This window comes from Arachis hypogaea, chromosome 6 (assembly GCF_003086295.3).
Source record: "Arachis hypogaea cultivar Tifrunner chromosome 6, arahy.Tifrunner.gnm2.J5K5, whole genome shotgun sequence".
In the NCBI taxonomy this organism is placed as follows: domain Eukaryota; kingdom Viridiplantae; phylum Streptophyta; class Magnoliopsida; order Fabales; family Fabaceae; genus Arachis; species Arachis hypogaea.
This window is the reverse complement of record NC_092041.1, coordinates 58,577,030-58,601,564: the sequence shown is the minus strand read 5'-3', so window position 1 is coordinate 58,601,564 and position 24,535 is coordinate 58,577,030. Positions and strand designations below refer to the sequence as shown.

The 24,535-nt window shown below is 38.0% G+C and overlaps 2 protein-coding genes across 2 annotated transcripts; both read left to right on the top strand.

The window, feature by feature from the left end:
• The first annotated feature begins 2,389 nt into the window (after positions 1 to 2,389).
• On the top strand, positions 2,390 to 3,375 carry LOC112805573 (B3 domain-containing protein REM5-like). The gene is made up of 3 exons (XM_025847939.1): positions 2,390 to 2,502; positions 2,601 to 3,030; positions 3,115 to 3,375. The coding sequence occupies exons 1-3, from the start codon at positions 2,390 to 2,392 to the stop codon at positions 3,373 to 3,375; spliced, it is 804 nt and encodes a 267-aa protein (XP_025703724.1).
• A 5,910-nt stretch (positions 3,376 to 9,285) lies between these two features.
• On the top strand, positions 9,286 to 12,883 carry LOC112696630 (uncharacterized). Its single transcript, XM_072197020.1, has 2 exons — positions 9,286 to 11,922; positions 12,167 to 12,883. The coding sequence occupies exon 1, from the start codon at positions 9,398 to 9,400 to the stop codon at positions 11,774 to 11,776; it is 2,379 nt and encodes a 792-aa protein (XP_072053121.1). The 5' UTR covers positions 9,286 to 9,397; the 3' UTR covers positions 11,777 to 11,922; positions 12,167 to 12,883.
• The last annotated feature ends 11,652 nt before the right edge of the window (positions 12,884 to 24,535 follow it).

Below are 24,535 nucleotides of genomic sequence, written 5' to 3'. Positions count from 1 at the left end.
CCCTGGCCCATGACCCATTAAAAATTAGATGAAGGACATGCTGGAGGTTTTCCTCGACTACACCGGCTGAAAAATACTTGCGCCTTTCACTCGAACCCATAACACCCTGACCCATTCGTAGCTTTGCATCCAACCACCAATAACTCTTCCGGGAGACTCTCGCACGAAGTTTCCTTAGTCCACAGATAGCAACCTACACAATCCAGGTAAACCGTCCCGAATCCCTCACTGCAATTCGATTTAGACCGTCTATTGGTTGCTTCGCAGAATCCCACCCATCTGATTATGTGAAACCGATATCACCAACAACCGAGGTCGTCGGTACATGTTGCATGTTTTTTCCTGAAAAAAATTTCCTTTTTCTTTTACTGTGTTTCCTTGCATCGTCATTCTTGTTATATGGGGTCTTTGCTTCGACGGTGGGGAAAACCCTTGTCCATTCCGTTGGTGGTATCCCTTAATGGGGGTGCACTATTTGCTGAACCCTTGCCTTGCCTCCACTATCTTGCGCTGGCTACCTTCTCTGCATATTTCATCTAACATGCAATCTTGACGGTTTATATCATTCCTTAGTCCTGTGGCCTGCCTGCCTATTTGTTTTACTACCCGATTCTCGTGTAGAACCACTGAGTTCTGAGTTCCACAACCAGAGAAATGACTCACTCCAGAACCCCTTGTTTTACGTTTCAAAGCTTTTGCAAATGTTACTCTTAGTCGCTTCCATTTTTTCCCCTTCTTAGATGAAACCCTAAACCCTAACGTTATTATCGATTCCATCAGTTTTTTATAGTATTTAACTATTAGAAAAGTCAATAAGGTTTCTCTAATATTATGTGTTGTTGTTTGAAATACTATTTAACCACCTATATGTTGAACCTATGCACAATTACTCAAGAGGGGGGGTGAATTGAGTAATGCAACAACAATGAATCTTTTTAATAAATTTAAAGACAATATACAAAAGTGTTATTGTACTAGTATTTTTCCAAGAGCTTAACTCAATTGCTAAGCATTTATAAGGAGCTTTTACTTTCCAATAGACACCAACTCAAATAAATTGATCAAGCTTTTCACCAATCGGACTTAAGCCACTCCTTAAGTACTTACGAAGCTACTTCTCGATCACAATTTATTTGCTCAATAGTAAAAGACAATAATATTGAAGAGATGAGTTTGGAGAGAAGCAAACACTATTTAGAGTGGTTCGGCACAATCCTTGTCCTACGTCCACTTTCTTTCTCAATCGCAATTGAGAAGTTCCACTATTGCCAAGCTTCAAGGTGCTCGCGCAAAACCTTTTACAATCCGAGTCCTTAGTTTCTAACACCTCACGGTATATGATCACCACTCGTATACTAACCCACTCCACTTAGAGATACCTTCTCTAAGATTTGCCTTGAGTACTTAGTATACCTCTTAGGTATCCTCACCGACTATAGTGTTTATAACTCTTGACTCAACCTTGGAGATCACACTCCAATTTACAAGGTGTACAAGAAAACAATTCTCAAAGAATTGTTGAGATGAAATGAGTGCTCTCTAGAAGAGTGTGTGATTACAAGTTTAGCACTATTGAACCAATTGATATTTCTCTCTCAAATTTGTGTGTTATATCACTTTAAAAGTGTGTAGAATGAAAGAATATGAACAAGATAGTTTCCAAGAATCAAAACTTATGAAATAAGGCTTCAATCCATCCATTTATAGATTCCCCAAACCTTAGAAATGTTGGGGAATTAATGGGATGGAGCATTTATGTCAAAACTAGCCGTTTTTTATGTTTTTGAATTATTTGCATCGATGCATAACACTTTGCATCGATGCAAATGTGTCTTTGATGCTGAAATTTGAATTTTCAGCTAGGTTGCATCGATGCAAACATCTTTGCATCGATGCAACAAGTCGTTGCATGCTTTGCATCGATGCAAGATGAGTGTGCATCGATGCAAACCTTAAAGAATGGCTTAAAATCACTTCAAAATGCTTAGGATTGATCTCAAACTTGTTGGAGTCAATTCCTATGCTTTTGTACCTTTGAAAACAAGTTTTTAAACCTTTTGGCTAGCATCGAATTGCAAGATGTGCATCAAAACATTTTGTGAGTGTGTGTTGAGAGATTTAGCAATTGGTTCTTAACAAGAAGTTACCTAAGTCCTAAGACTCTATACTTGTCTTCAAATGTTGTGGACTTGAGTTTCTTGTTGTTGTTGTGTTTGCTTTCAACTCTTCATGCTTGTTCATTCAAGTTGTTTGTTGGTTTGTCTTTTCATGTCGTTTGTTGGTTTGTCATTCATCAAAACCTACGAATACAAACTTCGCATACAAGCAACATGATTTACACTATAGATTACGACTCTCAGGTCTGTTATTTGTACTGTAACAGGTCATCATGTCTTCATCCAAGAACAAGGGCAAGCGACCTGCAACAGACCTTCAACAAAACCAGCAACACCATCCACTGCATTTTCTGAAGCCAATAATAAGGCCCCAAGCTTCAAACTGGTAAGCCACCTCCCCCGAGACGTATATCAAAGGACATAGAATATTATTACTTCCTGAATGATCAATGTGTTGGCCAACACTTTCCTATTCTTTCGCAGGCCCTCCCAATCGGTCCCAACAAACTCCCGAGCTGGGCCCCCCTACATAACCCTGGTGGTCCCTGACGGCAGGTGTATCAGCCATCGGTGCTTCTGGAAACAACAGCAAAATGGCAGCATCGCATTGACCCATGGTTGGCCAGAGTTCTACCGGATGTACCAAATTAATTTAGACTCCATCCTTCTTTTCAAGCACAAGGGAAACTCTGAATTCCAGGTGCGTATCTTTGACTTCAGTGGACACGAAAACACATACAGCCCCCGACCATCAAAAGAACCTCCGTACGAAGCGAAAGGTGCTTACCGGCGTGCCCGCTGTATCAACAATCCTTCCTCACACAAGACGAAAGAGATAGCCCAAACACACAAGACCAAATGGCCATTCTTTGTAATGGACCTCACTGACCGCGTCTTGCACTCCCACCTGTTGGTAAGGCACCAATTCCTTTTCTTGTACGTTTCTTCATCAATAAGTTTATTCTCTCTTAATGATCTGCTGATATGCTACAAACAGCCAAATGTCCCTCATCTGAGTCATTTCACCGGTCAGAGACACACACTCTTCCTATCACACGGACACATTGAGGTCGAGGCCACCTATACAAGATTTAGTGGCAGGCGCGACAGTTGCTTCGGGATCATCTTCGGAGGCTGGGCAGAATTCGCAAGCCTGTGCAAATTCGAGCCCGGAGGTGTCGGGATCTTCGAGGTCATATCAACTGAGCTAGTCACAATTCTGCAAGTCCGATGGAGCAACAACGCCGCAGGCTCCTGAATCTTGCTATCCTTATGTTGTTAACCAGACTTGTATTTTGTGGATGAACTACGTGTGTATCACTTTTTGCAAATTCCGTTACTTGATGTGCTAATTCCTGGGAAAACAATAGACCAACTTTCTTGTATTTTGTGCATATAAATGCTGTATCGCTCTTTGAAAATAGACTGTGTTTCTTCACACACTTACTATTAACCAGAGTTGTATTTTGTGGATTATCTTTGTGTATCAATTTTTTAAAAAATTCTATACTAATTCCTGGGAAAACAGTACTACGTTTCTTGATACGGTTACTATTAACCACCTATCCCAGGGGTGTTGTTTGCGTACTGCGACCTGTTATTGCGTCGCAGCTTGGTCACCCAAACTGAATTTCATTAGCAATGCTTACATTACACTTGCTGGTCCTGCTTTACTTCAGTTGGTTGTCCCATTGTTAACTTTGTGCAATCTCTGTCTTTTAACTTTTCTCATCCACCAAGTGCCACATTAAGGTTAATCTTGAAATAATTTGCAATTAAATATCACACCATTTGCATCTGCATCAAGAATATCCAAGTACATGTCCATTGTCCATGTAGAAGCAACATTTGCATCTGCCTCAAGAATTTTCATGCACATGTCCAATTGTCCATATAGAAGTCATACTTGACCAGTTGCACAGGAGGGTTAGGATAACATTTTTAACGTGCGAAATAGTGTTCTGGCCTTTTTTTTTTCCGACGGGGGTCCAAGCCTACTACGATGATCCAACCCGAATTCAACTACTTCCCCTTTCCCAATTAACTTCCCCTCCTCCACGCGGGTCTTGTATCTTTGTCTCCACTTCCATTGCCGCTGTCTATTATTGTTGTCTAACGAAGTTTTTCTTCCAAACACCATTTTGCAAACTTACAGCATCCTCATAGTTTCGCTGTGTCTTCAAAGAGGCTGTGTCTTATCTCCCAAGATTTGCAACGCTCACTACGTGCCGTCGCCGCTCTGTATTAGACCATCAGACACCTCCGAAATTCAATCTCCCATCCTCGAACCCTATCAGGGGCATCGAGTTTCCTCGCTGTGCTTACGGAGCTTTCCGTGGGTGGCCGGCGTCGCGCCAATGACTCACCTCACCGAATCTCCTCTCCATTTCATCACCTCCATGCGAATGATGAGTGAGAACGCCGGTGATAATTCTGTGTGCTTTTTTTTGGGGTCTGGGTATTGTTTCGCAAATTTTTTTTGGAAGATGACGATAGCCCACGATCCAGATTAGGGGTGTACATGGCCCGACCCGGCCCAGGCCCGAAGGCTTTTGGGCGGTGAAGGCTCAGACCCGAAGTGACCCAGGGAGGACCCGGGGAAAAAAAGTGAAACCAAGAGAGGAGGTGAAACCGGGACCGGGCCATAGCTCGGGTCACCCGGCTCGGCCCGGTGGCCCAGCCATATACACAAACACAAGTACACAACGCTGATTTCAAATTAGGGATAGGGGTTACGAGGGCACGCACAACACATTCAGTTTCAGTCCATTCTCCATTCACTCATTTCACTGCCTTCCTCAGCAGCTCAGCCATTCAGGCTCACTCCCACCCTCCCAGTTCCCAGTCTCCACTCCCCACTCCGGCATCGGCAGTCCCCACTCCCCATGGCACAGGCAGATCTGGTGACCCCTAACCTCATCGTTTCTCCCCACGGGCCACTCTCAGTCTCGCAATACAGCAGCCTCCCGTTCTCGTCTCTTCTCAACCCTCTGTGTTTCAGCCCAGTCATCGACGAAGCTCTTAGTTCGATTGAAGACAGTGACGACCTATGGTGAGCACCTTGCTTCTCGATGATGGTGACGACCTATGGTCCTCTTCTCTATTACTGCCTCGGCGTTGCTCTGCTCTGCTAGTCAATGTTCCTTCTGCTCCGCTCTCTTCTCCGGTTCTTCTTCACAGGTCTTCTTCTCAGGTAAGCAATTAATTTTATTATTTCATTAATATTCTGATTAAGGATTAGGGTTTTTGATAAATAAAATTTGTGAATTTTGAATGTGGGTGTTGATTTTCATTATTAGAACTCTGATTAGGTGTGGGTATTGATGTGTGTTTAGCTGATTTTTGTTCTGAATTGTTGTTGATTACTGATGTTTTTGGTTAATAGTGATTACTTGTTCTGTGTTTACTAATTTTTTACTGATTTGGTGTGGGTGTTGATGTGTGTTAAATGATTTGTTTAGATGATTTTTGTTTTGAGTTGTTCTTGATTACTGATTATTTGTTTAGCTGATTTGGTATTTACTAATTACCGATGACTGATGCATGTTGATGTATTTACTAATTTTTGTGTTGTTGATTTGTTTAGTAGATTTTCATTATTTGTTCTGTGTTTACTGAAAAATTGAAATGGTGTACTGTTGACTAAAAATTTCCAAAAATTGAGTATGTGGTCTGAAAAATAAATCAGTACATTCAAAAGGAAAATATTGAGTTAGTTGTTGTCTCTATCCCAATGCTTTCTGAGTTGTGTTTTCTTGTTACTCGTTCATTTTAATTTTGATATTGATTTGTCTTATTTTCTTTTTTCGGGAAAAAATAAAACCTGCACTGTTTGAAGATATGAAAACTCGTAGTTGAGGAAGAATGGTGTGCCACGAAGCTTTTTTTTAATCTGTTAGAGTGTTAGTCCTGTTTACATCATGCTTTAATAATTTAATTAATTAATTAATTAATTAATTTCATACAATTTGTTATTGTTATTAACAATTAGCAATTCCATATAAAATTCAATTTGCAAGTGCCTTTTAATTATGCTTCGAGCTTCGTGATAAGTAATAACTGATAAGCTTCTTCTATATCATAATAACAACTTGCTAAGCTAGCCCTCTCCGCCCCCTCTCTTTTTTCCTATACTAAAATTTAATATGTGATGATCTAAATTAGTTTTACAAATTTAATTTGATAGTCTAAACTAATTTTATAGATATATTTATGGTCTTGACTTTGTTATTTTAGGATACAAACAATGGGAGGAGGAAATAACTGTGTTCCTCCACCAACTATCGAAGAGGACAAACCAATAGAAATTGAAGCTGAAAATATTGCTGTTCTTACTTCCGCTATTGAACCTGAAAATTCTGCTGCTTCTACTCCTGCTATTAATGCACAAGTAGACGAAGAAAACAAAGATGCAAACAATGAAGATTCAGAAGTTGTTCGCAAGGAAAAAAAATCATATGTTTTGGAGCATTTTACTGTACTTCCATTGACTGAGACAAAGGGATAGCATCAGACTAAATGTCATCATTGCCAGAAGAAATACAGTTGTCACCCTACTAAACATGGCACGAATTCTCTAAATAAGCACTTGAAGAGTGCTTATAAGTAGATATTTACTAAAGTAGGAAAGCATGGGACACTTCATGGTTATATGCCTAAAATTGATGAAGAAGGGGAACTATGCAAAGCTTTTAAGGGTTATAGCTTGGAAGATTGTAAGAAGTATGTAACTGAGTTCGTTGTACTTGATGAAATGCCATTTAAAGTTGTCGAGGGGATTGGGTTTCGCAAAATGTTAAATCGATTTGAGCCAAAATTTACGGTCCCATCTAGGGTGACGGTCTCAAGAGATTGCTTCCAACTTTATTTAGATGAGAAGAAAAAGCTAAAAGAATGGTTGGCAAAGTCATGTGTTCGGGTTTGCTTGACAACAGATTGTTAGACATCAAATCAGAATTATAGTTATATGAGCTTGACTGCACATTTCGTTGATAAAGAATGGAAGTTACAAAAGAGAATTATAAATTTCTGCCAGATTGAGAACCACAAGGGTGATACAGTAGGAAGAGAAATTGAGAAATGCTTGAGAGAGGGGGAATTGAAAAAGTCTTCACAATCACAGTGGATAATGCAACTTTGAATGATGGAGCTATTACTTACCTTCAAAGGAAATTAGGTGCAAGAGGTGGGTTGGTGTGTGGAGGAAAGTATATGCATGTGAGATGTTGTGCTCATGTTCTGAATTTGATAGTGAATGAAGGAATTAAGGAGCAACACACTTCAATTGAAAGCATTAGAAATGCTGTCAGGTATGTTAGGTCCTCTCCTCAACGGACTAAAAAATTTAAAGACTGCATTGAGGCTGAGTTGGTTGAATCTAAAAGTCTTGTGTGCTTGGATGTTCCAACTAGGTGGAATTCTACCTATCTAATGTTGGAACATGCCGAGAAATTCGAAAAAGCTTTTGATAGACTTTTTGATCAAGAACCTGATTTTCTTAGATGGTTTGGAGAGGATAGTGGGGGCAAAAGGAAATAACTTTGAGTTTATCTTCTTCTTTGCATGTTACATCAAACAAATGTTTTCATGAAATTGCATTTATTGCTTCTCAATTAACATCTTGGAGCCAAAGTCATTTTGAATTGTTAGGGTCTATGGCATGTTCTATGAAGAATAAATATCATAAATATTGGGGACCTGTTGACAAATTTAACCCGTTGTTACTTGTTGCTGTTGTATTGGATCCTCGTTATAAATTAGATTATCTCTGTTGGTGTTTGGAGGATGTTTATGACAAGGAAGTGTCTACTACTATGACTGGTTTTGTTAAACTAACATTGGAGACTTTATATAAGTTTTATGAAAAGGAGGTTGTAAATGATAAAGGAAGGGAAGATGGTGAAAGTTCATCTAGAGATGTCTTGGATGATAATATTAAAGTCTCAACTGGTGCTAAGGGAGTTTCTGAAAATAGAGTGAATATGTGAAAAAAGCAAAAAAGAGAGAAGGCCAATGCAGATAGCAAGTCAGATGTAGAGAGATATCTGGCCGAGGATATTGTAGAAGATGAGAATTTTGATATATTGGCTTGGTGGAAAGTGAATGCTTCAAAATACAGAATTCTTTCTCTCATAGCCCGTGACGTCTTAGGTATTTTGGTCTCAACCGTTGCTTCTGAATCATGCTTTAGCACTGGTGGACGTGTGCTTGATGTCTTCCGCAGCTCTTTATCACTATTAATGGCTGAAGCTTTGATATGTACTCAAAGTTGGTTGTGCCCTTCGAAACAACAAGTTGGAGATCAAGAGTTTGATCAATATGATAGTAGTCAAAAGATTGTTGAAGGTACATTTATAATATTTTTATTATTGCGACTTTATTATTTGAAGTAATAATCTCTTATATGAAAATGAATAATTTTATATATTTTTGTGATTTATATTTTGTAGGTTTTACTAATGCATCCATATCACAAGGAACAAGTTGACAACATTAATAGCAATTGATGGATGACTATTCTTCTGTGGTTAATGTTGTGTTATAAAGACTATGAGTTAAAGTTCTATGTTTAGGAAGAATAAGACTTTTGATTGTGGTTATGTGTTTAGTATGTGACTGAACTATTTAGTGTTATGAGACAATATTAGTATTGATTGTGATTATGTTTTAATTTTAGAAAATGGTTGATTCTTGTCATAATTTTTTAAGTGAATTTTACTATGTGAATTGTGAAATAATGACTGGACATTAGGTGATTTTTACATGTTAAAGACCCGGTTTTCACCCGATTTTTACCCAGTTTTCACCCGGCCCGAAGATGCATAGGTTTCATCGGGTCTAAAATCGGGTTAGGGTCATGAAATTAGGCCCGGTCTATATTTTGGGCCGGGTCTGGGTCAGGTCAAACCCAGTGTGGCCCGGCCCATGTACACCCCTAATCCAGATATCATAATGACCAAAAAAATATAATCCATTTAGTCCAAAAAACTAATAAACCGGATCTTAAGATTTACATCAAACCAGACCAAATTTAACCGGTTTGCAATTTTATCAAATTTTGAGTCAAATACATAATTTCCAATTCTTTTCGTACGGATTGAATGCTGGCCATTGAAATGGCATCTTTTTATCTAGTCCATCATGATCCAGAAAATACTTTTTCCACCAAAGACAAAACCTTAACAGTTACGGAGGTTTTGATGTTTAAAAAAAAAAAAAGTTACGGAGGTTTTCGAACTTAACGAACGCAAAACCTCGCTGAGAATCTGAGAGAGAAACAAATGGGATTGAGAAAGCCCGGTGCTCTTCAACTTGGTGTTCTCCACAATTACAACCTCGGCGTCAATCCCAATATCTCTGTCTCTCATTCCCTTCCCTTCTCCTCCGAATGCCAACCCCAATCGAACGCACTCTTCGACCGCGATGACCCCCAAGACCAGTCAAAGCTTCAGAAAATTGAAAAGTTTCATTCTTTTCTAGAAAAGGGTAGCACCATCACCGCCAAGAGGTTCCTTAAATCCCTTGTTCTCTCCAAAACCCCATTCTCTTCTCCCTCCGAACTCCACACCTTCGTATCAAAACCCCTCTTCTCGAACACCCTGTTATGGACCTGCTCAATTCCCAAATTGGTCGACCAAGCCACCGAGTTGTACTATTCAATGAGAAAAGATGGTTATGCCCCTTCAATCCGCTGCGTCAACCGTCTCCTTCATGCTTTGCTTGTTTCCAAGCAGTTCGAAGAGGCCCTGAGTTTGTTCTCGGACTTTGCTGGGTCTGGTATGGGACCCAGTGCAGAGTCGTACAAGAACGCTGTTTATGCAGCGGCCATGTTGAAGGATCTGAGGAAGTGTTTTGAGTTGATGGCTTCCATGGAGAAGCAAGGGGTGACCCCTTCTGTTTTTGTGTATAATTTGATCATTGGGATGCTTTGCAAAGTGAGAAAGGTGTGGGATGCTCGCAAAGTGTTTGATGAAATGGGTGAGAGAAATCTGGTTCCGAATACTGTTACTTATAATACCTTGATCGATGGGTACTGTAAGGTGGGTCAATTAGAGGAAGCTTTTAGCTTGAGGGAGAGGATGAAGACCCAGAATGCGGACCCTAGCCTTCTCACCTACAATGCCTTGTTGAGTGGTCTTTGCGGTTCTGGGAGGTTGGAGGATGCGAGGAAGGTGTTGCTAGAGATGGAGGCTGCTGGGTTTTTACCTGATGAGTTTCTGCGTGTTGTATTTGATGATGATGATGATGGTTCTTGGGGTGAGAAAGTGTTTGGCAAAGCAGAGTTGGAAAGGGTCGATGAGCATACTTGTTGTATTTTGTTGAATGGATTGTGCAGGGTAGGGAGGGTTGAAAAGGCCAAGGAGATTTTGGCCAAACTTGTGGATAATGGCGTTACTCCCAGCAAAATATCATATAACATATTAGTGAATGCATACTGCCAAGAGGGGGACATAATGAAAGCTATACTGACAGCCGAACAAATGGAATATCGAGGGGTGAAGCCTAGTGCTGTCACTTTCAATACCCTGATTAACAAGCTCTGTGAAACTAAGGACTTGGACCAGGCAGAGATATGGGTGAAGAAAATGGTAGACAAGGGTGTTTCCCCCACTGTGGAAACTTATAATTCTTTGATTAATGGTTATGGACAAATGCAGCATTTCGTCAGGTGCTTTGAGATTCTTGAAGAGATGGAAAAGAATGGGATAAAGCCTAACGTCATAAGTTACGGTTCTCTAATAAATTGTCTATGCAAAGACCGTAAGATCCTTGATGCTGAAATTCTCCTTGCGGATATGGCAGGCCGGGGGGTTTCACCGAATGCAGAAATATACAATATGCTTATTGAAGCCAGTTGCTCCTTGAGTAAATTTAAAGATGCCTACAGATTTTTTCAGGAAATGCTACGAATTGGAATAGATCCAACTCTTGTGACATATAATACACTGATAAACGGACTTGGAAGGAATGGAAGGGTAAGTGAAGCTGACGATCTGTTTCTCAAAATGACTAGCAAGGGACATATTCCGGATGTAATCACATACAATTCGATTATCTCAGGTTATGCAAAGTCTGGAAACACCCAGAGATGCATTGAATTGTATGAGAAGATGAAGAGATTAGGCTTAAAACCTACAGTTGGTACCTTTCATCCTTTGATCAATGCATGCAGGATGGAAAGTGTGGCAACAGCAGAAAAGATGTTTCAGGAAATGTTACAAATGGGCTTACTTCCAGATCGAGTCATATATAATGAAATGATGTATAGTTATGCTGAAGATGGCAATGTTCTGAAGGCAATGTCTTTGCACCAAGAGATGGTCAATCGGGGAGTCAACTGTGACAAGGAAACTTACAACTGCTTGATCCTGGCATGCCTCAGATATCAAAGAATTTCAGACGTAAAGCATCTTGTTGATGATATGAAGGCTAAAGGACTAGTTCCAAAAATTGATACATATAACATTCTGGTTAAGGGACATTGTGACCTAAAAGATTTCAGTGGTGCTTATTTTTGGTACAGGGAAATGTTTGACAGGGGCTTCATTCTAAATGCTCGCATCTGCTATCAGCTGATAGCTGGTCTTAGAGAGGAGGGGATGCTGTGCGAGGCTCAAATTTTATCCTCAGAATTAAGTTGTAGAGAACTGAACCACTAGAAAACTGAGAAGGGAAACCTTTGCTGATGCTCATTGAATACGATTGGAAAAGTGAATAAACTAAGCTCGAAGGGCCTACAGTGTTTTATATGTTGTAAATTACATTTTGAAAGTGGCTAGTGAATCATTTACACAACTTCATGATGGTAAGCCTATTCACAATTCTATTTATTTACAATTATCTTTAGTATTTAGTTGTCTGTTTATAATTCATATTTAAAAAAAGAAACTAATTATGCATTAATGGATAGAAACATACCCTCTGCTTGATACTGCTTTTTTTGTAATCAGCTTTTAGATTTTCTAATTTTATGCATAAAAAACCCTAGTCACAAACACTTTGCATTGCAACTTCAACATTTCAAAGGATCGTTTTTTTTCTTCGAACAGGAAATTGGCTGAGAGATATTTCTTCCAGATGCTGAGAGAAGTCGGCTTCTCAAAATGTAAATTGAAGGTGGTGGAAGGAGAGTCTGAACTGGTAAACATTTTTTAGCCATAACTCATTGCTGATATTTGCGTGGGAAGCAAGCTTACTCAGGTTGGAAAGGGAAGCTAAATAATCATTTTTTAGGTTAGGATTTGGAAGGAAGTCTTGCTTCCGATAATATCAACTGCAAAGATATTTCGTAGATCACCCAAATCTGGTCTTTTTCACTAGATCATGCATCTCCTAGCTGGAAGTCATTTTTTATGGTGGTTTGTGATGGCTGAAATTCTAACTTCATTTGCAAAATGGAACAAAATATTAATAAATGGTCTGCAGAAACAGTGTCACAAATCACAACCTTGCCGGAATATGACAAAGGAGACTGAAAAGTTTCAGCAATAATAATTCCAAATTTATGTTGTGCACCCTCTTGCATAGTGATATCAGATACAATTTTGTAGTGCTATAAATTTACAACTATGGGTGATAAATTCGAACTCATCAACAAATTTAGCACCAAAGTTTCCAGGAAGTCGCCCGAAAATGACAAGGGTTGGGCTGAGATTTCAGAACAGAAGAGAGAATAGTTCCAAGACTTGTATTTATTGTGTGACATGCCCCTTTTGCATATTGAGATGAATGAAAGTGGATAGAATTTCGGTGATTCTGATGATAAATTTGAAGCGCTTAGTAAATTTTGCATAAAAGTTTGGTATACCTGACTCGTTTAGAAAGAGATCTTGTCAAAGTTTGGTTTCATTCTCAATTAGGGTGTGTTAAAATCGAGCCACATAGATCAAAAGTTATCTGATGATTCAATTTTGAATAAAGTACCAATCCGGTTTTTGTCTATTTGCATGACTGTCAATGCGATCCTTGACAAAAAAAAAATGATTCACTTCGACCCCTGACTCTGCTCCGTCTGTCAACGTGGTTCTTTTGTCACTTTTGCTGTTAAGGAGTAACAAAACATGTTGATGTGTCTTATTAAGTTGCTGAGGTGGAGGGTTAAGGTGGTGAGATAGATGTTAGATACCTACGTGGCTTGTTAGAAAAAAAAAGGAGTTTATCTGTCCTGTTCCATATGAGCACAAACGACGTCGTTTTGATGTCCCTAGAAGACGTTATTAGATGATTTTGGTCGTCTCTCTCCCTTTGTTTCATGTTTGGAACCCCAAAACTCCATGAGCAGTAGAAGAGAGCATCAGAATGGGGATGAACTTGAAGAATCTTTAAAAATTGTAACTCCACCTTTACCTTGTCCACTTGGTTTAGGAACAACATATCCAGTAGGAGTATTAGATACAAAGTTGGAGGAAGTTGTGTGTTGGGTGAAGTAAGAAGTCCTAAATAACGGCCAATGGTAGGAGGATTATGGAGTAAAAAGTCTTAAATAAGGGCCAATGGTGGGAGGATTTTAGAGTAAAAAGTCCCAAATGCACCACAGAAGCTGGAACAAATGTGAAAATAGATGGTAGCCTAACAATTGGGTGCTTCATCCTTTGTGATGTATTGGTCTGTGGGGGTGTGGGGTGGGAGGTTCACGTTGATGGTCTCAGATGCCCCCTGTAAACAACAAACTTGGCTTATATATCATAAACTTAGTTAAATGTTATAATGATATAGCATAATTTAATTGTGATTCAGATTACAACATCTGCTTGGAGAGCATATTGGAAAAGTGAAATTGCATCCGTTTGTGCCATTAAATTATTTTTAGTTATAAATAATATACAATTCGCATATAAACAATGACAAGATTATGAACACAACCTTGAGACATATAATCATAAACCTACTCACTACTGGATCCATGGTAGTTACAGCAGAATTGGTACTCTAACTGTTTTTCTTTGCTCTTTGAATCTGTATAAATCATTGTACAGATATGATCAATTAAACATCGCAGCATTTTATTTACAAACAATTAAACCCCTAACCAAAACATAATATGACACTTAAATTTCCAACTTTTTCATTTATAGGACAAATCAAATACTAAAGTGATTATACCTGTGTGGTGTTGGTAGAGTCCACTGATACAACATTCTCCTTGCTAGCTCTTCTTTTTGTTGATCATAGGCTTCTAATTAAGATCCTTAGAGGATTGGAGCAAGGTTTGTTGTAATGGTCCTTTTGGCCACGCTTATTATAGGTGAGTTCAAATGTCTTCCTGACCTTGTTGGAATGCATATCTCTCTCAACAGGATCAATTCTTCTCTTCATCTTTGAACGATGAGCAAGTTTACTAATTGTGGGAGGTAATGATTTGGTGAATTAGTTACTATCCAATAGTCTTCACTGCTGACTAGTTTGTTGCTTTGTGAATAGTTTGATCCATTGTGAGCTATCTGTGAACAAAGTCCTGTGGCCTGAGTTCTGTCTTAGTCATGGCTGCAACAACACGAAACAAAGGGAGAGAGACAACCACAATAATCTAATAACGTCTTTTAGGGGCACCAAAATGGCTTTGTTTGTGCTCACATGGAACACGATAGATAAGCTCCTGCTCTTTGTAACAAGTTATGTGGGCATCTAGCATCCACCTCCCCACCTTAACCCGCACCTCAACAACTTAATGAGACATCAACAAGTTCCATTACTCCTTGACGGCAAAAGTGACAGAAGGGCCCCGTTGGTAGACGGAACACTGGTTAGGGGTCGAAGTTGATCTTTTTTTTTGTTCAAGGATCATGTTGTCATTCAGACAAATGGACAGAGTCAAGAACACTTTTAAGTTCAAAGTTTTATAGAACTAGATTTTGTCAAAATGTATTTTATGATAACAGTCATTATCGATAGAATTTTTTTATTATAATAAATATAAAACAAATATATTAGAAGTTTGAAATTTATATTTGCTTATAAAAATATTCTCAGTTGATAATAAATGTGGCTAATTTTTTGTAAGATTGTAGAAAGTTTGGTGTATCACTTTGTTATTAGGTGATTTGGTATTTAACAGAGTTTTAAGAGCACTCTCCTTGATTTTGGTATGCAACCGATTATGCCTTAGAATGTTTACACGTTCTCCTATACACCTAACATGTTTGCCCTAAGAAGGATGCAAAGTCTTGACACTAAGATTCATCTTCTTGAAAGTGGAGTGAAAATGAACATCACCATAACTCTTGAGGTCCATTAGTACCTTTTGCATCCAAAAGTCGCCCAATGTTTGAAGAAATTACACCGAATAATCAAGATTTGTGGTGGACAATTTGGTTAGAAAGGAATGCCAGGATCTTTAAAAATCAGGCGTCAGATGTGGTGGACATTATAAGCAGGTCTTTCAGTTTTTCTGATGAATGGATTGGGGATACACCCTGTAGTTGTTGATGGCAACGCCGAAGATGACTTGGGGTTTCTAGGTTTTTTAGGTCTTTGACGTGTTTGTTGTTATCTGGTTTATTTGTTTTTCAATGCTCCACCTTGTGGTGTTGAGCTCTCTGCACTTCAAAAAAAAAATAATCAAGATTTGTTTCTATGTGTTCAAAACTGGTAAGAGTAGAAGAAATTTCAATAACCGAAAGTAAAGGTAGTGGCAACGGAAGTGAGTTGTTCCATAGCTATCAAAGCTTGGATCCTACATGCTCTTGTAGAGTTAGAAACACCACCACCAACAAACCCTATTGAGATACAATTAATGAGCCTCAGGGACTCAGAAAAAAGATCTGTCATTAGATTTTTACTTGGCCTTTTATGATTAGAATTCTGACTTCTACCACATGGCTTGTCGGTGGAAGAATCTATAGATCAGTAAAGCTGATGCTTTTTCCCTAAGTATTTATCGAGGTGATCTTGTTGTGCCAAACGTTCCATGAAATCCTTGGTGATGACACATTCATCAGTAGTATGATTATACTTTTGATGGAAAATACAATATTTGTCTTAGTATGTACTAGCTTTAGGAGGAGGCTTCATGAACTTTGCATTTAAGATGTCCTTGATGATGTCGTCCATCCGCATATTAAACTTGGTATGATGGTCATATGTAGGACCGCGGAAAAGGACGACGACCATCACCTCAGTCCCGGCCAAATCGATGTTGGCCAAGCCTGAATTCTAAGGAGATGAGCAATGGGATTGTTTATGCATCGAGTTTATTCCTAAATTTCCATATAGCCGACCACTTTCTCACGAAATTTAGCCAAAGCGTGAAGATGAACATGTGGGTTAAATTGAGCAAGATAATCTTGCAAGGTCTCATGCGACTTTGTCTAATATTAGGAAGATAATCTAAATTGCGGCTGTAAATGCAAGAAGATGAAAATTGATTGATGAAACATTTTCTAAGATTCAAAAAACTAGTAGTAGATCTTGCATGTAAAGAGAAAAAACAAAGAAAAGCATTATCTTCAAAAAATGTAGGAAAAGCTCTACATAAAATAGGATTGGAAGAACCATTAGAAAATCATCATAGAGCAGAATTTAGTGATGTGAAGTTTGAGATCCTCGAAAGCATCATATGGCTTTAAGGTTGTTGGCAAATTGAAATTTGTAGGGAGAGGAACAATCATAATATCCGCAGACATAGGGCTAATATAGAACACGAGATCAGGTGGGTTTGAAGACGTTGCTTTTCACAAGTTTCTAAAATATGGGTTCCAGGTTGAGTATAAAGATTACGAGAACCGAACCGGTCAGTAAATGGATTTTTTATTTTTGTGAGAGAGAAGGGAGAAGGGGGGAGAGGGAGACGTTCGTACGTGAGGGGACTGGGTTAAGTTAAGTTAGTGGGTTTTTTGTTTTTCCTGGGCATCAAAACGATGACGTTTCTAGGGGTATATGACAAAAGTGGAGCTTTAAAAAACTCGCCCGGTTCGGCCAGCTTGCCAGTTAACCACCGGTTCGACCAGGTTTTTAACCAGTGTTTTGCAGGACAGTTCTGGAGATCAACCGGACCGGCCAGATAATCGGTTCTTGATTAATCTGGTTGAACCGGTCAGTCTGGTCTGATTTTCAGAATCCTGATCAGTTTATTGATTAACTCTCGGTTTGATCAGTTTTAACTAATTTTTTACAGGATGATTTTGAACCTCAACCGAACTGATTAAAAAATTGATTCTCAGTTGATCTGGTCAAACTGACAGATCCAATCCGTTTTTTAAAGTGGTGGTCGCATTCTCATCTAAGGTCAAGAAGCTGGGTTGGAATGTGGATGGTACTGGCCTGCATTTCCATTATCATTGCCAATAACTCAGTATTGGTGAGAGGAGATGGAACTTCATCCATTTTCTGCAAATTTTGTATGGAATTAGAATGATATTCTTCCCCATAATGGGTACCAAACTATTCTATGATACCTAAGTTCAACCAAGGTATAGCACATATGGTTCCTGGCTGTTATGTGACACCATAGATTTCTCTCTACAGTAACATGAGTACTTGCAACGTGTTTCAACCCTCAAGTCAATGTGTATTCAAATAGTATGTTTAGATCTTAGAAAAGGATCATATATTTACTCTATCTTTTTCTCCTATTTTCATGTAGTCTTGTAGTTGGTTTAATGATGTGTTTGTTTGAATTATGTAATTATTAGAGTTAAGTACTTTTTTCGTCCTTAGTATTTTGGGTAAAAATTAAAATCGTCCTTGACCTTTTTTTTATTAAAATCATCCTCAACATTATTGAACATTTCAAAATCATCCTTTTGGACATAATAATTTTTAAATGACACAAATACCATTTGCTTATTAGCACTACTCAGTTCTCACCCCACCCACCCATTACCCCATCCATCTCCAGTTCCCATTTAAAACTAAAAAACTGAAAAACCAAAACAAAAAAAGGAGCAAAAGAGGGAGAAGAAAGAAAAGGAAGGTAAGAAGAGCGTGGCGACCTTCTGACATCGGCGCCGGCTTCTCTCTCCCTTTCCTGCTTTGCTAGCTACACCTTCCGACTTCGGCACTGGCTTCTCGATGCTTCATGAATCCATATTTTACGATATATTTTGGTTTGATTTGAGTTGATTCTATCACATAAACCCACATTTATTCACCTAAATAGCATGCTTTTGAGATTTTTTCCTAAATTGTGCTTGAAAATGAAAACATGCTCTTTTGCGCTTAATTTAGTCAATTTTATTCACTTCAATCCCATTTGGTACCTTGATGTATTTGTTAAGTGATTTTAAGGTTTCCAAGGCAAGTATGGGTTGAAGAAGTGAGGAAAAGAGCATGCAAAAGGGAAGAATTCAAGAAATGAAGGAATTGGAAAGCTGCCAGCCCTGACGTCTCTGTACTAAATTAGTCATAACTTGAGCTACATAGGTTCAAATGAGGCGGTTTTAGCGGCATTGGAAAGCTAACGTCTGGGGCTTCAAAATGATATGCAATTTACTATAGTGGACATAAGTCTAATTGTGCATACGCATAGGTACTTGTCCGTATGCACAAGTCAACTTTCAACCAAGTGTGCGGACGCACGTGACCTCATTAATTGCAGCTTGCTGGTAGCAATTTTTGGGCCCCCGAAACTCAATCCAACTCATTTTTTGAAGCTATTGAAGGCCAAATTAAAAAAGGATGAAAGGGGGGCAATTAGGTTTATCTTTTATCATGTTTTAGTGTAGTTTTCTACAAAGAGAAGCTCCCCCCTCTCTCTAGAATTAGGGTTCTTTAGTTTAATTTCTTGTAATTTCTACTTTTAATTCTTGCTTTCCTTTACTTTTCCTTGTCATTTATTGTTATTGCATCTTTCTTCTTCTTTATTTCTCTTGTTATTTTCTTTATTTTGCCATTTTTATGTGATGAACACTCTTTGTTAATTTTACTTTCAATTAATGCAATTTATGTTATATTTTCATTTATTACTTTCTTTAGTTGCTATTATGATTTTCTTGCTTTTGGTGGTTAGAATTTATTTTTATTGTAATTTAATATTATTTTATTCTCATGCACACCAAGTGTTTGATAAAATGCTTGGCTTAGTTTTCACTTAGGTTTTTCTCCACTCGTGGCTTGAAATTGATGACTTTGGTGATTCTTGAGCCTTTGATGTCCATTCTTGTTTGATATATTAGAGTAGTTAGTTGATTTGGTCTCCCTTGACTCTATGTGACCCCTTAGCGTTGACATAGGACTTAGGGATTGAAATCAACTATGCCTATTTGACTTATCTTCGATGTAAGGTTGACTAAGTAGGATTAACTCTTCATAATCATCATATGTTTGTGGTAAATGTCTAGGATATGTAACCTTAGCTCTCAATTACTTTCCAAGAGGTTTTTTTTTGCATTTGAAGTTTCCTTTCCTTGCATTTTATTGCTTTTGACTTCTATTGCTTTGATGTCTAAATTCTTGCATGTTTAGTTTCCACACTCTTGGTTGAGAAATTGGGTGTTTGGGTGGAATTGAGTTGTGGATGTCCATTCCGTAAGGTGTGGGAATGGCTAATTGGTTTGGTTTCTATTGACGCTAGTCTTTCACTAAGTAATTAGTGAGTTGATTAGGACTTATGGATTGAGATCAATTATTCCCTTTTGACTAATTCTCATGGAAGATTGACTAATTTGGATTGATTCCACACAATTGCCATGTTTGTGGTCCAAAACTAGGATAGGAATCCTAAATTCCCCAATTCTCACCAAGAGCCCCTTTTAGCACTTAATTTCCATTTTCATTTCCTTTACTTGCTTTCTTTTAATTCCTTGCATGCCTATTTACATCCCTTGCATTTTAATCTCTTGTTTCTCTCTTGCATTCACAGTTCCCCATGCTCTCTCTCATAGCCAATAATTGTACACTTAATTACAACTCCTAGGGAAGACGACCTACCGAGGTTTAAGTACTCTCGGTTAAGTTGAAATTGTAAACATTTGATGTAGGAATTAATTGTGGGTCTAGACTATACTTTCAACGATGGAATTCTATTTTGTAAAAATCTAGATCGACGATAAATTTCATACATCAAATTTGGCGTCGTTGCCGAAGAGTTGCAATGGTGTATATTTTTGGCTATTGTAAATATGTTAATATGTAAATAGCTTATTTTTGGTTGATTGTACATATGTTGCCTGCTTGTTTTTAACTATTGTGAATATGTTAGTATGTGAGTATCCTTTTTTTTGTTTGATATTGTGAATATGTTTTTCTTGTTTGCTTTTTGTTCTTCTTGTTGGAAGCTCATGCCTTGTGGGATACTCCATCAAAGCTTGGGACAATCAACGGAGAGTTTGGAAACCCAAGCATTGTTAGAGCTTCTCAATAAAGTCCAATTTAAGGACTCTAAATGAAAGTGTTAGGTGGGAGACACCCCTCCATGGTAACACCTTTCTAACCCTATCTTTGTACATAGTTTCAATTTATTGCATTTTATTTCTTGTAGACAGCTAAGGTTTAGTTTAATTTCAAGCTTAATTTGATTAGATTTTAGTTTAGATAATGTGTTTTTGATGAATAATATGTTTTGGGGTTGAAAAGCTATTTTGGATTTCAAGTTTGGTGTCTTAGAGCACTAAAAATTTTTATGGGAAAACAGAGCATGTGCTTGTGCACCCACCTGTGCGTACACACACAACCCCAATTTTCACGTTCTGTGCGCGCGCACCCATCTGTGCACGTGCACACCAGCTTGCACCCCTTCTGGTGGAAGCATTTGCACGCCTTATGCGTCTGCATCCCCTTCTTTTTACCTCTTGTGCGTGCGTACGGACCTGTGTGCGTACGCACAGACGGCGACATAGCTGGCAATTTTGATGCTTCATTTATCAACAAAAAGTATTCTGTGTGTGCGCACATGCTTTTGCGCACGCACACTTCTTGATCCCCTCTCTGTTCAAAGCACCCGCACACACTTGTGCGTCCGCTCACCCTCCATTTCTTTACCCTCTGTGCGTGCGCACACTTCTTGATTCCTCTTCTGCCCGGAGCGCTCGCACATAGTGTGCACTCGTACACCTTCCGCTTTTCCACCTAGTGTGCATATGCACACATACTTATGCGTACGCACGCCCCTGTTTTCTCACCTTTACACCTCCTTTCTTCTCTTCTCTCTACTTCTTCTCTTCTCCTTTCTTTCACCTCTCTTTTCTCTTGCTTTTGCCCTCTTTTCTACTTGTTTTACTCTGTTTTGTTTGCATTTTATTTTTATTTTGGTAATTATATTAGTTTTAGTTTATTTTTTTGTTAATTAAATAAATTGCAAGTGTTTACTTGATGATTGTTGGGTTGCTTCTTACTTGAATTTTGATTTGATGAATATATACACTATGTATCAAGTCTTTGTTGATTGTCTAGATGAATTGCAAGTTTAATGCATGTGTTGTAGCTACCATATGTGTGAAACTATATCCTTGTTTGGCATCTTAATCGTGAATTGTGCACCTTTACCTTAGTGAATTGAGTTGAACAATTTAGTCATCATGGGTTTTAAGTGATTATAATCACATAACAAGGTATTTGTTCCTTGTTAATGCTTTGCATTTTTTTAGTCGACTTGACTTGCTTCTTATCAAGACTTGTCACTTTTTGTAACAAGCACCTTATACATGTGATTATTTCATTACACCTAAGGATGAATAAGTAGTTTGTTTTTCATCATTGCATTGGTTACTGTTAATTGTGCCATTTTCTCTTAATTTTGCGCTTTCACTTGCACAATTTTAATATCCAATATCTCAAACACTCAATTCACTTTTAAGAATCCCTAGGGTTGCTTATGCCTAAAGTTTTGCTTATTCTTTACTTGCACCCTAGGCTTTTTAATTGAGGAACATACTATCTCTTTTGATTATGTGGTTGCCATTTTCACCCGGCCAATGCGCACACTTAGGATACACACATTGTCTTATATCATACCACAATGCTTTGACTTCTTCCTCAATTATTGTTTCTGTGTTTATACAATAACCCGGAGCCCCGATGTCAACCAGCTGAAGGTGGAGCCTCTTAGAGCATCTCTTCACCCCCGACTTGAGTGCATGCACAGAGGACCATACAACGTTTAAGTTTGGGGGAGGATCCGTAATTTCGGGGCGTAAATCTCTCTTTCTCAACACTTTGCATTATTCTTTAGTTTTTAGTAGCTATGTTTTTGTGAATATTTGCTTTTATTTCATTACATTATGCTTTGCTTAGTTTGTTTGTATATATCTTTGCTTGATTATAGTTTTGTGATAGTATATTTGCGTGTTGCTTAGTATAGTGAATAAGTTTGGTAAAACAACAAAGAATTTTCAAGAAATTCCTTTTTGGGCATTCCATTGATTGGATTTGAAAAATTATTTTTGAACTTGCTTGAAGTATCTTTTATATGGAACATAGAAAAGAGCTTGAACAAATACCAAGTGAGATTTGAGCTTTGATTGTGTGGTTGCACATTTTCAACCACAAAATTTTGTTCTTGTGTGTTATACTCTTTTTATGAGTGTGATCTTTAATTTGCTTTAGTCTATATGTCCTATGTTTGATGTTTTGAATTGCATTTAGTATGATTGAGGCTATTTTTGAATTGAACTCACTTAACCCTTATGGCCAGCCCTTATATCTACCATTGTAAACCACTTTTTGAGCCTTTAATTCCCCTTTGTTCTAATTTTAAGGACATCATTCCCCTAAGTGAAAAACCATTATGTCCATGATTTGTATCTTTGATTAGCTTGGGTTTGAGTATGTGTGTGTGTGTTAATCAAGTGTGGGAGAATTTGTGGGAAAACTTTGGTAGTTAGTACCTTGGGTTCCATTGAGAAGATTTTGGAAAAATGGGTAAACACTCATGCATTCATTACTTGGAACATATGCATCTCTCTTGTATGATAAAAAAAAGAAAAAGAAAAAAAAGAAAAAAGAAAAAAATTAATAATGATAATGTAAATAAGGGATGCGTATGAAGTTGAATTGAAAAGAAGCATGCATGAGTGAATGTGAGAAAGGGATAAATGGGTAGTTAGGTTGTTTTGTTATGTATATAGGATGATATAGTATTAGGTGGGATACTTGAGCTAATCAAAGATCCAATCTATTAGCCCACTTAACTATATTAATCCTACCCTTACCTAAGCCCCATTACAACCCCCAAAAGTCCGCATGATATTTGCATTCATGCATCAAATACTAGTTGATTGTTAAATGACTTGAAAATCTTTGAGAAACATGATTAAAGGAGAATTGAGTGATTAAGCCCTACACACTGAGTAATTAGAGTGTAAACACATCCGGTGAGGGGTTCAATTGCTCAATTCTATGCTTTCATCCCTTATCTTGTATTTTCTTGCAAGTTGTTGAAATGAATTTGAAAATTTCAAATCAAATCTTTGGACATTGATCATATTGCTATATTTCCTTCGTCTTGGCCCTAAGTTTCTACTTTGCATTGATTGAGATTCTTTTGTTTATTTTTTCCAAACTCAATAGGAATCATATTGTAAATATAGGTAAATAGCATTTGATATAGTTGCATGCATATAAGTAGTTGCATTAAAAAAATTATTTTCCCTTCATTCATCTCCTTTGGTTGTGTTTAGCATGAGGACAAGCTATTGTTTAAGTGTGGGGGAATTGATGAATCCATATTTTACGATATATTTTGGTTTGATTTGAGTGGATTGCATCACATAAACCCACATTTATTCACCTAAATAGCATGCTTTTGAAATTTCTTCCTAAATTATGCTTGAAAGTGAAAACATGCTCTTTTGTGCTTAATTTAGTCAATTTTATTCACTTTAATCCCATTTGGTGCTTTGATGTATTTGTTAAGTGATTTTCAGGTTTTCAAGGCAAGTATGGGTTGAAGAAGTAAGGAAAAGAGCATGCAAAAGGGAAGAATTCAACAAATGAAGGAATTGGAAAGCTACCAGCCCTAACCTCTCTATACTAAATTGGTCATAACTTGAGCTACAGAAGTCTAAATGAGGCGGTTCCAGCGGCATTGGAAAGCTGACGTCCGGGGCTTCAAAATGATATGCAATTTACTATAGTGGACATAAGTCTAAGTGTGCGTACGCATAGGTACTTGTGCGTACATCTGTGCGTCCGCACAGGTCCCTAAACGCGACCTCATTAAATGCAACTCGCTGGCAGCGATTTATGGGCCCCCAAAACCCAATCCAACTCATTTTTTGAAGCTATTTAAGGCCAAATTGAAGAAGGATGAAAGGGGGGCAATTATGTTTAGCTTTTATCATGTTTTAGTGTAGTTTGCTACATAGAGAAGCTCCCCCCTCTCTCTAGAATTAGGGTTCTTTAGTTTAATTTCTTGTAATTTCTACTTTTAATTCTTGCTTTCCTTTACTTTTCCTTGTCATTTATTGTTATTGCATCTTTCTTCTTCTTCATTTCTCTTGTTATTTCCTTCATTTTTCCATTTTTATGTTATGAACACTCTTTGT

Bases quoted from the DNA above. Each gene is read 5' to 3' on its own strand.
- LOC112805573 (XM_025847939.1), top strand. From the start codon at position 2,390: ATGTCTTCATCCAAGAACAAGGGCAAGCGACCTGCAACAGACCTTCAA. The intron at 2,503-2,600 runs GTAAGCCACCTC...ATTCTTTCGCAG, and splicing joins AGGCCCCAAGCTTCAAACTG to GCCCTCCCAATCGGTCCCAA. The intron at 3,031-3,114 runs GTAAGGCACCAA...TGCTACAAACAG, and splicing joins TCTTGCACTCCCACCTGTTG to CCAAATGTCCCTCATCTGAG.
- LOC112696630 (XM_072197020.1), top strand. From the start codon at position 9,398: ATGGGATTGAGAAAGCCCGGTGCTCTTCAACTTGGTGTTCTCCACAAT.